Genomic DNA, 12,687 nt, shown 5'->3' with positions numbered 1-12,687 from the left:
GCTGATCACCAACATCTTGGGTTTGGAGAGGGCGAGGGTGGGGGCGCGGGGGCGCGAGGGGTCTCGTTTCTCTGCCTCGCTCGGCTTCTCGGCCCCTGCCACAGGAAGAACCCAAACGTGCTGTGAGACGACCCCCCCCGCAGCTCCCCTGTTCCTCATCAGCATCATCTCAGCCTCATCATCCCAGCAGCATCATCCCAACATCATCCCAGCAGCATCATCGCAGCAGCAGCAACACAGCAGCAGCATCGCAGCATCATCCCAGCATCATCCCACCAACACCATCCTAGCAGCGTCCCACCATCATCATCCCAGCAGCATCATCCCAGCATCATCCCAGCAGCATCATCCCAACATCATCCCAGCAGCATCATTCCAGAGCAGCATCCCAGCATCCTCCCACCAACATTGTCCCAGCAGCATCACCCCAGCAGCATCCCACCAGCACCATCCCAGCATCACCCCAGCAGCATCCCAGCATCATCATGCCAGCAGCATCCCACCAGCATTATCCCAGCAGCAGCATCTCAGCACCATCCCACCAGCAGCATCCCAGCATCACCCCAGCAGCATCACCCTACCAGCGTCATCCCAACAACATCCCACCAGCAGCATCCCAGCATCCTCCCACCAACATTGTCCCAGCAGCATCACCCTACCAGCATCCCACCAGCACCATCCCAGCATCCTCCCACCAGCACCATCTCACCAGCATCCTCCCACCAGCACCATCCCAGCATCCTCCTCCCACCAGCATCCTCCCAGCATCATCCCAACAACATCCCACCAGCAGCATCCCACTGTCATCCCCCCAGCATCCTTCCAGCACCATCCCAACATCATCCCACCACCATCATCCCAGTATCCTCCCACCAGCATCTTCCGTATGTCACCACCACTTTCCCAGGTGCCACATCTTGGTCCCAAAAAACTCCTTCCATCTCCAAGTAGCCTCGCCCACCCCAAATTAACCCCTCCCACCCATATTAGCCCCTCCCACCCAAATTACCACCTTCCCCCCACCAGCCATCGCCGCCTTCTCCCCATCCCACCGCCAATTTAGAACTGGGCTGGGCAAGACTCAACATGGGACTTTCCGATGGCTTTTCCTGACGGGAATTAGGGCCTCCAAGGGAAATCTGGGGTCACTCGAGCAAGTGACACGGCAATTTAGCCCCTAATTCCCCCCTTCTCCCCCCACCCCCCTAATTTTTCTCCCTGGATTTTAATGAGACGAGGACGGAGCGGGGATGCTGATGACCACCATTTCAAGGCATGATGACCGCCCAGTTATCCGCCAACGGGACAGCCTTCCCCACCCCATAAAAAAAAGAAGTGGGTCAGGATTGGCCCCCCCCCACCCCGCCATCATCCCACCTACCCGTCTCCCTCGGCAACGGGAAGAGGACGTCGAAGCCGTCGGGCAGCTCGATGGCGGTGAGGAAGCGGACGTGACCGGTGTGACCTTGGGAAAGCCCCACCAGTACCGGGGCCGCCTTGGCCGAGACGGCGAGGGTCAACACCACGCCGGCGCTGGTCCCGATCCACAGCAAATCCTTACACGCCAGGAGAGCCGTGATCCGCAGGCACGCCGCTTTGTGCTGCCGGATGATGGCATCCGAACCTGTCGAGCATCCCAGCCGTCAGCATCCCTCCCTGCCCCGGCACGGGGCGGTTAACCCCACCGATGTCACCCGTCTCCGTTCCCAAAGGTATTTGGGATGGACGTGGGATATGGGGAAGGGACCCCACAAACTACCCCACCCCGGCTGGTAAAAGGCACCCTTGGGTGCTGCCAAGTTGGGCTGCCTGATTTCCCCGTGGGATTATGAGGTTACCCAGGGGCTGTTCTATTCCCACATGGGATTATGAAGCCATCCAGGGTTTGCCCTATTTCCACCTGGGATTATGCAGCTGCCCAGGGGTTTCCCTGTTTCCATGTGGGATTATGCAGCGGTCCAGGGGATGCCGTGTTACCCAGTGGGATTATGCAGCTGCTATAGGGCTGCCCTAGTCCCACATGGGATTATGAAGCCATCCAGGGGACGCCCTATTACCCCATGGGATTTTAGAGCTGCCCAGGGGTTTCCCTATTTCCACGTGGGATTATGCAGCAATCCAGGAGATTCCCTGTTACCCGGTGGGATTACACATCTGCCATGGGGCTGCCCTATTTCCACATAGGATTATGCAGCTGCCATAGGGCTGCCCCATTATCTGGTGGGATTATGCAGCTGCCATGGCGCCGCCCTATTTCCACATGGGATTATGTAGCTGCCATGGCGCCGCCCTATTTCCACATGGGATTATGCAGCTGCCATGGCGCCGCCCTATTTCCACATGGGATTTTGCAGCCACCCGGGGGCTATTTTATTACACTGTGGGATTATACAGCTACCCCAAGTGTTGTCCTATTTCTCTGTGGGATTACACACATGCCCAGGGCTACGCTATTTCCCTGTGGGATTATGCAGCTGCCCCGAGACTACCCAATTCCTGTGTGGGACTATGAATACACCCATGGGCTGCCCTATTCCTGCACGGGATTATGAAGCCGGCCAGGGGTTGCCCTATTACCCTGTGGGATTATACATCCACTCAGGGCTGCCTTGTTTCTCTGTGGGATTATGCAGCCAGCCATGGACTGCCCTATTAACTCATGGGATTACGAAGCCACCCAGGGGCTCCCCTATCACCCCATGGGATTATGAAGCCATCCAGGGGATGCCCTGTTACCCTGTGGGATTATGCAGGTTCCCAAGGGCTGCCCCATTCCTGCATGGGATTACACCGCCACCCAGGAGCCGCCCTATTTCCGCTCGGGATTATGCAGCTGCCCAGGGTTTGCCTGATTTCCGCATGGGATTACGCACACGCCTGGGGGATGCCCTATTCCTGTATGGGATTATGAAGCCACCTGGGGGATTCCCTGTTATGGGGATTACAATGATGCCCTGTTCCTGCATGGGATTATCCGTCTGCCCAGCGCCTGCCCTATTTCCCCGTGGGATTCAGAACACCGAGGATGAACCCCACGAGCGTGACAAGTCGGGTGTCCTTCCCTAAAGCTCATGGGGATGCAGGAGATATTAATATTCCCAGTGCCGGATGCGGCAGGGCATGGCATTTTCAAGGCAGACTATGGGCACAGGTACCCACCGGAGACAACGACGGCCACCCACCGGGAGACCTGTCACCGGTGGGACTTACCGGCGAGCATCTTGTGTACCGGAGGGGTGATATCCGCTTCGGCCAACTGCTCGTAGCTGGTGGCGTGGTAAAGCCGGACCTGGGCACTGCTCTGCAGCGCCACCCACACGCCTGTCCCTGCGCTCACCATGCAGGTGACGCTGCGCCCGCCGTCCTGTCCCACCTGGAGTGTGTGCTGCGGGGTGGACAGAGAGCCACAGCGATGCCGCTGATGATGCCACCCATGCCCATCACCGGTCCCCCCAACTCCCGACCTCCCGCCATCGCCCGCGGTACCTCTTGCGCCAGCGTGGCGGTGTTGAGGACGATGACCCGGTTTTGGCAGCCACACCACAGCTTCCCCGCCACCGCTACCATCTTGGTGATGGGGCTCCCCGGCGAGCCCAGGGACAGGGACTTGGAGTTTTGGGGGTCCCAAAAGCGGCCTGTGAGGGTGGTGGGAATGGGGCAGGTAGTTAAAGCATCCCCCCCCAAAACCCCTATCTTGACCCAGCCGATGGGATGAAGTGGCTGGAGATGCCCAACTCCAGGTCCCCCATGACAGGGGACATGAGCTGATGTCCCCAGGGGATGCCAGCAGCAGGCAGGGACCAGGAGGAGGATGCAGGCCTCCTCCTGGCTCCGATTTTGAGGTCTTCAGAATCGCTTGAAGGATGTCCCTTCCTGTGGAGGCAGGGAAGCCACCGGCACCCCGAGCATCCCTCCCTGGGGAGCTGCCCAAGCACCCACCAGTCACCGCTTTGGGGACGTGTTTAACCCCCCCAGCACCCTCTGATGGCCCCGATCCAGCCTCACCTGCCTCCCGCTGATACGCAACGAGCTCCCCGTTGGCCAACGACACGAAAACCTGGTTATCGAGGTACCTGCGGAGAGAAAAACCCTTGGATAATCGGTCGCAGAACCCTACTCAGCCACTCCAAACCACCTCACTGTGGACACCGCAGAGCCAAAAACCTTCTTCTCCACTTACAAGATGCACATGACGGCAGCCGCGTGTTGCATCTTCATGCTGTTCTTCCTGTTACGGATGTTGTCCGAGGACTGGTAGACATGGATGCTGTAGGAGACGAGCAAAGTTTGAGGCTCACCTGAGATCAGGGTACACCCCAAGTGTGTGTGTCCCCATCCTGAGGACGTACCAGCCATCCTCGGTGCCCAGCCACATGGAGCTCTGATGCGCTTCAGGGTCAAGGCTGAGGAGGTCCTCAAGGCTTCCCCGGGTGAAGGAGCCGCGGCTGGAGCGGCGTAGGGCTCGACCATCCGTGGGGCTCTCGCCGTGCCGGTTTTGGCCGTAGGTGCCGGTGATGGGCATGAAGCCGGGTTCTTGCTCTTCCTCCGAGCTCGTCGTCTCTGCCGTTGCCTCCTTGCAGCTTGGGATCTCTTCATCTGCAGAAGACAAGGAAGGAATGGGTCAGAACAGGACCACCTGACACCCACCAAAGTGATGGGGAAGAGACCATGGGTCCCCTTGGGATGTCAAGCCCGAGGGAAGACATAGGAATCCATTGGTGGCCCCAAACCCATCAGGTTTTAACGAAGCCACCAGCCCCATCCCAGCACCATGGGGCTGGGCTGATGCCCCCCAACATCTCTTTTCCCAGGATTTCCTTGGCTCAAAAGCCTCCAGCTGTGGAATTTCCTGAGGAATGCAGGGCACAGTGGCCAAAATGATGGAGCTGCCCATCATTTTAGTAGGGCCTGTGGTGACAGGACAAGGGGTAATAGCTTTAAACTAAAAGAAGGTAAACTCAGACTAGATATAAAGAAAATATTTTATATGCTGAGGGTGGTGAGACACTGGCCCAGGTGGCCCAGAGAGGTGGGAGATGCCCCATCCCTGGAAACATCCCAGGTCGGGTTGGACGTGGCTCTGAGCAACCAGATCTACTTGAAGATGTCCCTGCTCAATCCAGGGGGTTGGACTAGATGACCTTTAAAAGTCCCTTCCAACCCAAACCCTTCTACGATTCTCTGATTTTGGGGCAAAGTAGTGTATTTTTGCTAAGCGGGAACTCACTGCCGAAGCTGGAGGAGATGGTGGAGTGGCTGGCTTGGCTCTGCAGCGTCCCCGAGGGGCTGGGCGAGGACTCATCATCCGTGTCGTCGCTATCGAAGGGCACCAGCTCCCTGTTGCCACCGTCAACCGGCTCCGAGAGCTCCAGCGACGAACCCGAGATGGAGATGTGCAGGCACGGCTGCGGCCCCGCATCCTCTGGCTGCGCCGGCATCGGCTCCGAGGAGGGGCTGCCCACCGGCTCGGCACGCTCCCTGCCGCGACGAGGGGAGGGGAAGGGGGGAAAGAAGCAGCTCCAGCATCGCCCCATGCCCGCCGGCTCCGCGCTGCCGGTGGGAATGTCCTACCTATACGCCCGCTTGAGACCGGGCACGGAGGCGATGCAGAGGATCCTGGCGGAGCAGACGGCGATGCACGCCTCCACCGTGGGCTCCTTACGGATGCTGAGCAAACAAACCTGCCCCACGTAACCATCGCTGTTGCAAACCCAAACCTCGTGGGAGCTTTCCGGACTGCCGTGGCTGGGAGAAGCACAAGAAAACTGCAAAGGAGCAAAAGGTGGGATGAGCCGGCTCATTCGGGAATGACGCAGGATCTCTCGGCATCTGGTGGCAAGGTCACCAGGATGGAGAGGACCGCAGCTCCTGTGGGATGCTTGACCCCAGCCACCAAGTACCTGCATCCCACTCCGCGTCTTCATGATGGGGATGGCCTTGAGGAACTCTGGGTCCAGGCAGTTTTTGCTGGAAGCTGGGAAAATCAAATTAGAGGGTGAAGAAGTGATGGAGAAAAAGGGGTCTACCAGAGGGAGGGGCATGATACCAAACCCACCGCTGTGTCCACCTCCCCGGTCCCTAGTGTTACCCAGCTTCTTCTTGGCATCCTCGAAGGCTTGCTCAAAGCCGAGCCGGGCATCGGGGTTGGGGAACTCAAAGATGAAGGATTCGGTGCCATCAGCTTTGGTGGTGCTGAGCTCCACCTTGTTGGGGGGGAAGGCCATGCTGAAGGACAGGGATTGTTTCTCTGCCAGCTCCCGGTGGATGGCAGCCATCAGGTCCTTGATCACGTCATCCAGGGTCTGGGGACAGGGACAATACTTCAGCTCTCAGAGATGGGCCACCATCTGCCGTGTGTGTGATGATGCCCCTGTCTATTCCCAAGCCTCCTTCAGAGGTTGCCCCAACCCGTTGTGGCTTTGGGGCTGGTGGCGTCTGGGCCCTTAGAGGACACTCATGGCCACCAGCCCTTCTACAGGCTCTCCTTCCCACCAAGGACATCCCAGTCAGTCCCCTGGGGAAGGTGCCTTGCTGGTGGACAGCACCAGGACGACCATGTTACGCTGACCCTGTGCATCTCCAAACACCCTTCAGAAGCTGCCCCAACCCTTCTTGTGGCTTTAGGGCTGGTGGCATCTGGGTCCTTTGAGGACACTCATGGCCACCAGTCCTTCCACAGGTTCTCCCTCTTACTGAGAACATCCCAGGTGGTCCCATGGGGAATGTGTCTGGCCAGGGGACAGTACCAAGGCCATCATTCCCATACCTGGTGGGGGAAACTGAGGGTCTCCGACAGCTTGCTGACTTGCCCCAATGTGCTGAGGTCTTCATCCAGGCGGCAGATGCTTTTCTGGATGCTCTCCCGGTTGGTGGCTTGCGAGGCCCCTGTGTGGGAACATGTGCATGGCATTAACCCCTTCCTTCTCCCCGCCAACCAGGGGTGAGGGATGGTTTTTGGGGTGGGATGGGACACTCCAGCAGGCGGTGCCAGACCTTTGACGATGTCCACGTCCTCCAGCGGCAGCTTCCAGAGCAGTTTGTACTTGCTGGCAGTGTCGATCACGCTGGCTGCCGTGTACCTGCAAAGTTTCGGGGGGCGATTGGCTGAGCTGCACCCATGTCCTCAGCACCCTAAAGCCAGCCCAGCCGGTGGGGACAGCCCTAACACCGTGGGTGAATCATGGTGGGTGACCCCCCCGGTGGTACTCACAGGCTCATGGAGCTGCGGCGGAGGGAGCCCGACTTGCGCTTCAACGTTGTGCACACCAGCAGGTCCGTGAAGAGGAAGAAGGAGCGGTCCTTCTTCCCACCCACCGCCTTCTGAGGAGTGGTGGGAGACACCAAGGGATGAATGTGCGGCCCTCCCTTCCCCCCCCGCCTCAGTTTCCCCATGCACTGCCTTGGCCCACGGAGGCTGCAGGGTGGGACGGGTCCCACGCCACCATCTGCATGGGGGACCGGCTGTGTCCTCGTGATGGTGAAAGGAGACAGGATGCAATGGCTGCACGGGTCTCACTCACAGGGAAGCACCAGGGCCATGGGAACACCAGGCATGGGCTCACCAGGACCCCTGCGGTCTCCACCTCCAGCCTCCCTATCCACCCCTGGCCCAGGGCTGCTGTGGGCTCTCAATGCCTCCTGCCTGCTCCCAAACCCATCTTATCTTCCCATACACACCTGGGGAATTTTATATTGTCCCCATCAATCCCTCACCAATCCATCCATCCACCCATCCATCCATTCATCCACCCATCCATCCATCCATCAGTCCATCCATTCTTCCAAACTTCATTCCATCCATCCATCCATCCATCCATCCATCCATCCATCCATCCATCCATCCATCTGTCCAACTTTATAGAATCATAGAGTATCTCCAGTTGGAAGGGACCCATAAGGATCATCGAGTCCAACTCCCTGTTCCTTGCATGACTTCCTAACCCTAAACCATATGACTATGAGCGTTGTCCAGACACTACTTGAACTTGGCTTACACAGCTTGGTGCCATGACCACTTCCCTGGGGAGCCTGTTCCAGTGACCGACCACCCTCTCAGTGAAGAACCTTCAACCTTTTCCCAATGTCCAATCTGAACTTCCCCTGATGCAGCTTCCATTCATCCATCCATCCATCTATAGCCTCCCACGGGCACACAGTTACCCCATGACCCACAACCACAGCCTCCCACTGCCCCATCCATTGTGCGGTCCCATGGCCCTGATAGCAACAAGGGACCACCCCGCTCTTACCACTTCCACGACCATCTCCTGGCGCAGGAACCTGCGGAGTGGGGCCTGGAGCTGTGGGGACAAGGAAGCTCGTGACTGGGGACCCTCGTGGGCTTCGTCCCTGCCCCTGCGGCCCCCTGGCACCCCAGCCCCTTCTCAAACCTCCAGGATCTGACCAAGGCCAAGAGATGATGGGGAAGTGGGACCCGGAGGAGAAAACAAGTGGCCCAGCCTGGGGTGACCCAGAAAGATCAGAAATAGTTGCATTTTGGGGAGAAGAAAAAACCAACTCTGTGTAAGACCCTCGTACGTACGTCCTCCATCCCTTCAATGTGGGACTCGATCTCCTGCACAATCCGGGCGTTCCTCTCCACCTCCTCTGCGCTCTTCATGCCCTTGTTGATCCTCTCCGCCACTTGTTTGATGTTGCGCTGGGCATCGATGAGGAAAGGGTGGTCGGGATGGTCCTCTGGTGTGTGCTTCAGCAGGTCCTACCACGGGGGACACAGCCGGGACGTCACCACGGGCAAAGCCTGGGCATCAGCAATGCCATGACACCCCTAAACAAAAGACCTACCGTGCTGGTCTGGCTGCTGGGGATGGAAACCAGCCCCACGTAGGAAAGGTTTTGCAAAGAAATGAAGCCTTGAGCTTTGGCCACCACCAGCCTGGTCATTGCCACCTCTAAAGAGGCCACCTGCTCCTCAGAGCACACCATTACCTTGCATGGACGCCCGAAATTCATCACTGGAAGGTTCAAGGTGAGGTTGGCCGGGGCTTTGAGCAACCTGATCTAGTGCAAAATGTCCCTGCCCATGGCAGGGGCGTTGGACTAGATGGTCTTTGAAGGTCCCTTCCAACCCAAACCATTCTGTGATTCTATGAAAGCACATCCCCACCAGCCTCAGTGCCGGGGAGTGACCCTGGAACGGGGAAACTGAGGCACAGAGGGGGTGGCGGTGCGACTGGTCCCAAAATGGTGCTGCAATGTCCAACCTCCCAGCAGAAAGGTAGAGAGGAAGGGGACTGCACACCCTCAGGGACATGCTGGGGAGGGGGGAAGTCCTCAGGGTGACCATCCCCAGGAGGGCAGAGCCATGCACATGCCTGGGGACACCACCTTGTGTCAAGGGATGGGAAAAGGGGCCAGGAGAGATGCGAGACCCCTAAAAGCTCCCGTTACGTGGAAGTGAGGAGGACCCGTGGTCTCACCCGCTCCCAGCATGGCACAGACGCCCTCCTGCCTGCACCCGGCCACCCACACCCACCTTCACCAGCAGCTCATATCGTGGGATCCTCTGCACCGGCTTGATCATCAGGTCGGACAGAGCTTGCTTCTCCTTGTTCTCTCGCATGCTTTGCTGCAAAACACCGGTAGGGCATAAGGATGGGCCCCTTGGGTGGGACACAGCAGGGACTCGGCATGCCACCAGCCCAGGACCTGGAGCAACACCCATTTGGGTTCAGGGTGACTTCTTTTTACATCATCCAGAGTGACTCTGGTTCATCCCAACCTGGCCTCTTTGCAATAAAACCAAGGCGGCGGGGGGGGGAAAAATCCCAGTCTGATCATAGAATACCAGTTTACTCCCATTAACCCCCAGTCCCACCTCACCAGCAGTCTTGCAGGTCGTTCTGGACCTGGGCCAGCATGTCTGGGGAGAGGAACCCACCTCCAGGAACTTCATGAATGCCGGCCGGGCTTCCTTGGCGATCCTGACGGCATCCTTGGCATTGAGGAAGTTATCGATGTAGGCGGAGTAGATGTTCACCAGCACGTCCTTGGAGAACTGGGAGGGGAAAAGACAGGAGGGGAAAAAAGGGGATAGGTCCAACGTGGACATCCTGGGCAAACCTGGAAGAAGCTGTCCCAAAGGGTTAATCCTGGCTCTGGGCTGGCTCGGGGAGGGCTCGCCTGCCCCCCGCCCCCCTCGATTTTTCAGCCCTGACATTTCTGCTCCCGAGGCAGAAACGCCGAGCTGCAGACCCAGTCGGTCGCCGCAACACCCCGCCGTTACGCTAAGCAGACAGCAGGCCTGGAGATCGTCTCCTGTTCTCCATCTCAGGCGTGTTTGGCCCGTCCTTTAATCACTCCCCTTCCTCCTGCTCCAAAACTTCTCCTGCTGGGGCCATGCCCGAGAGCGGGCATGCCTGGGCTCCCCAGGGAAAAGCCACCCGGCGAAGACCTACCGACTGCACGAGGAGGTCGCCCACTTTCTGCTTCTCGTGCCAGTTCTGCACGCAGTCGTGGATCTGCTCCAGGAACTGCTCGTGGTGCTCCAGCAGCTCGGGGATTTGGTCGAAGATCTCGTCCACCAGCGACGGGTCACACAACAGCGAGTTCTCTGGCTGCTTCAGTGGTTTCATGTAACCCTGCGGGGAAGCAAAGCATCGGGATCCCCATGGATTTCTTTTCCCACCCCCTCAAGATGAATTTTTCAACCCCTGTAAATATGTGGATCGGTGGCATCCTGCAGCAGGGGGTTTCCCCAGTGAACGTTGGGTTGTGGGGCCCATCAGAGGGACCACACAGCACTGGGTCCCAGCAGGTTTTGCACCCTGGCCCCCCTGGGTCCCATACCACCCGGTGGATCCCCATGGCAGAGTGGGGAATGGGGCAGGTCTGCACAAGGAACCTCCCAAAGCACGGTGTCCTCTGTCCTCCCAGCCACAGCCTGGCAAGGCTCCAAACCTTTGCTGTCATGAGCCTTGGTCACCTCCATCTCCTACAGAGCTTGAACCAGATGGGGAATCATGGCAGCACGACCCTGGGATCCAAGAGACAGTGGGTTCCTGATGGGATTCAGGGTGTTTGGGACCAGGAGGGGCTGGAGTGAGCAGGGTGGAGGCACCGGGTCAAGCCCTGGGCCACCTCGCCATCAGCATCTCTTGGGCAATGGTCAACGAGTGATGCTCAGGGCAGTAGGAAAAGCAGGAGAAGAGCAGGTCCTCTTCAAGGCTGGGTGGGCAGCTCTGCTACAAAACCCCTTTCCTAACCCCGTGGGGCAGAGTTGCGGAGGAGAGCAGTGCCACTGGGAATGGGAGACCTGGATTTGCAAGGGATGCGGGACGAGGAAGGTCTTCTCAGGCCTTGCCTCCTCCTCAGCCCAACCAGTATGGTGTGCTGGTGTCCTTCAGGATGTTGGGAAGACCATGGAACTAAGCGGTGAGGACAGGACCCACCTTGAACTACCTTGGACATCTCCATCCAAGCTGGTAAGGGAGGAATCATCCCCCAAGGATGAAGTTCTTCAGGCTGATGGTGCATATCTCATGAAAACCCAATTTAGAAGGCCAAATCCTTCCTGAGGCTCATAACCTGCCTCACTTGCCCCACTGTGGCCAACACCTCCAGCAGGAGCTGGGCTGGGCTGTGCCATGCATCCCACTCGCTATGAAACTGGAGGAGCGAGGACCAGATGGGGAAGAAGAACATGGAGACATCCCCTGCCTTGGCACACGAGGATCACAGGCAGGGCTTGCTCATGCACCATCTGGCTTAGCTGGAAGATAATGCTCCAGGGTGGTCCCTGTTCCTGGTAGCCACCGTGCTACACACTGCTGGGCCACAACAGGGGTCCAAGCACCTTGTCCCAGCTCATACAGGGAGTTGGGGGTATCTAGAGCCCTGTGACCCCCGCCACAAAGCCAGGTCCCCCTGGTTGCGCCGTGCCAGGATGTGTCCCACAGGCAAGAGCTCAGGCATTAAAGCCTTGTGGCTCCCAACCGTGTCCAACCAGTCTCTCCAGTAGGGAACCAGTGAGCCCACACACGGCTGTCCCCTCTCCAACCAGCCTCCTGTCCCATCTCAGAGGAGGACACAGACCATGGGACAGCCTCTGTCCATGCCAAGACCACCCGACCCCAAACCCTGTACAGCTTCCCCCAAAATATGCCCCAGAGCCAGGGTCCTCTCACCCTTCCAAGCCAACATCTGCAGTAGCAGCAGCCTTCAAAGGTCCTTCCCTCCTACAACATCTGGCAGAGCACATCTGGGTCCACCATGGGGGCACCCTCGCAAGGGATTTATGGGGAAAGCCAGGTGTGGGGATGATGGATGCCCTATGTCCTCATGAACATGCCCAGCAGATGTCCTACAGGAACTGCTTTGTATCCAGCAGAGCAGAGCTCTGATTTTTAGGTGTTTCCACCTGCAGCGATGTGGTTGGACAACCCACACCTACGCCAGCATGACCTAGTCTCCAGGGCGTTGACCACCATTAACCTTCTGAAAACCCTTCATTAACATCTGAAACGTGGGGTGGACCCTCCGGCCAGGCTGCTCCGAGGGGGTTGGAACGAGCTCAGTAAAAAAAAGATGGAGAAAAACCCTTGGCCCACAGCTGCAGATAATGACGTTGAGCAGAAAATGGGGGGACATGGGAACAGGGGGTATAAGGGGTCCCCCATCATGGGATGGCCACCAGCAACGGCCCAGGAGATGGGGTGCAACATGAGG

General features: G+C 58.3%; 1 protein-coding gene across 1 annotated transcript in view; it reads right to left on the bottom strand.

Annotated features, from left to right (window-relative positions):
* ARHGEF17 (Rho guanine nucleotide exchange factor (GEF) 17) overlaps nt 1-12,687 on the bottom strand; it is a 56,393-nt gene that overhangs the window by 4,764 nt on the left and 38,942 nt on the right. Inside the window, exons 5-22 of the mRNA XM_009891005.1 lie at nt 10,419-10,601; nt 9,902-10,018; nt 9,497-9,589; nt 8,543-8,719; nt 8,250-8,300; nt 7,211-7,320; nt 6,994-7,079; nt 6,767-6,885; nt 6,089-6,302; nt 5,901-5,974; nt 5,578-5,765; nt 5,228-5,517; nt 4,350-4,596; nt 4,181-4,267; nt 4,006-4,073; nt 3,487-3,635; nt 3,211-3,385; nt 1,382-1,624 (exon numbers count right to left, since the gene is read on the bottom strand). Coding sequence (XP_009889307.1) covers nt 1,382-1,624; nt 3,211-3,385; nt 3,487-3,635; nt 4,006-4,073; nt 4,181-4,267; nt 4,350-4,596; nt 5,228-5,517; nt 5,578-5,765; nt 5,901-5,974; nt 6,089-6,302; nt 6,767-6,885; nt 6,994-7,079; nt 7,211-7,320; nt 8,250-8,300; nt 8,543-8,719; nt 9,497-9,589; nt 9,902-10,018; nt 10,419-10,601 — 2,671 coding nt within the window. The remainder of the gene's footprint in view (nt 1-1,381; nt 1,625-3,210; nt 3,386-3,486; nt 3,636-4,005; nt 4,074-4,180; nt 4,268-4,349; nt 4,597-5,227; nt 5,518-5,577; nt 5,766-5,900; nt 5,975-6,088; nt 6,303-6,766; nt 6,886-6,993; nt 7,080-7,210; nt 7,321-8,249; nt 8,301-8,542; nt 8,720-9,496; nt 9,590-9,901; nt 10,019-10,418; nt 10,602-12,687) is intronic.

The sequence above is a fragment of the Charadrius vociferus genome, unplaced genomic scaffold (genome assembly GCF_000708025.1).
Source record: "Charadrius vociferus isolate BGI_N301 unplaced genomic scaffold, ASM70802v2 scaffold407, whole genome shotgun sequence".
NCBI lineage: Eukaryota > Metazoa > Chordata > Aves > Charadriiformes > Charadriidae > Charadrius > Charadrius vociferus.
Note: the sequence above shows the minus strand (reverse complement) of the source record. Positions and strands in the feature narration are given on the sequence as shown.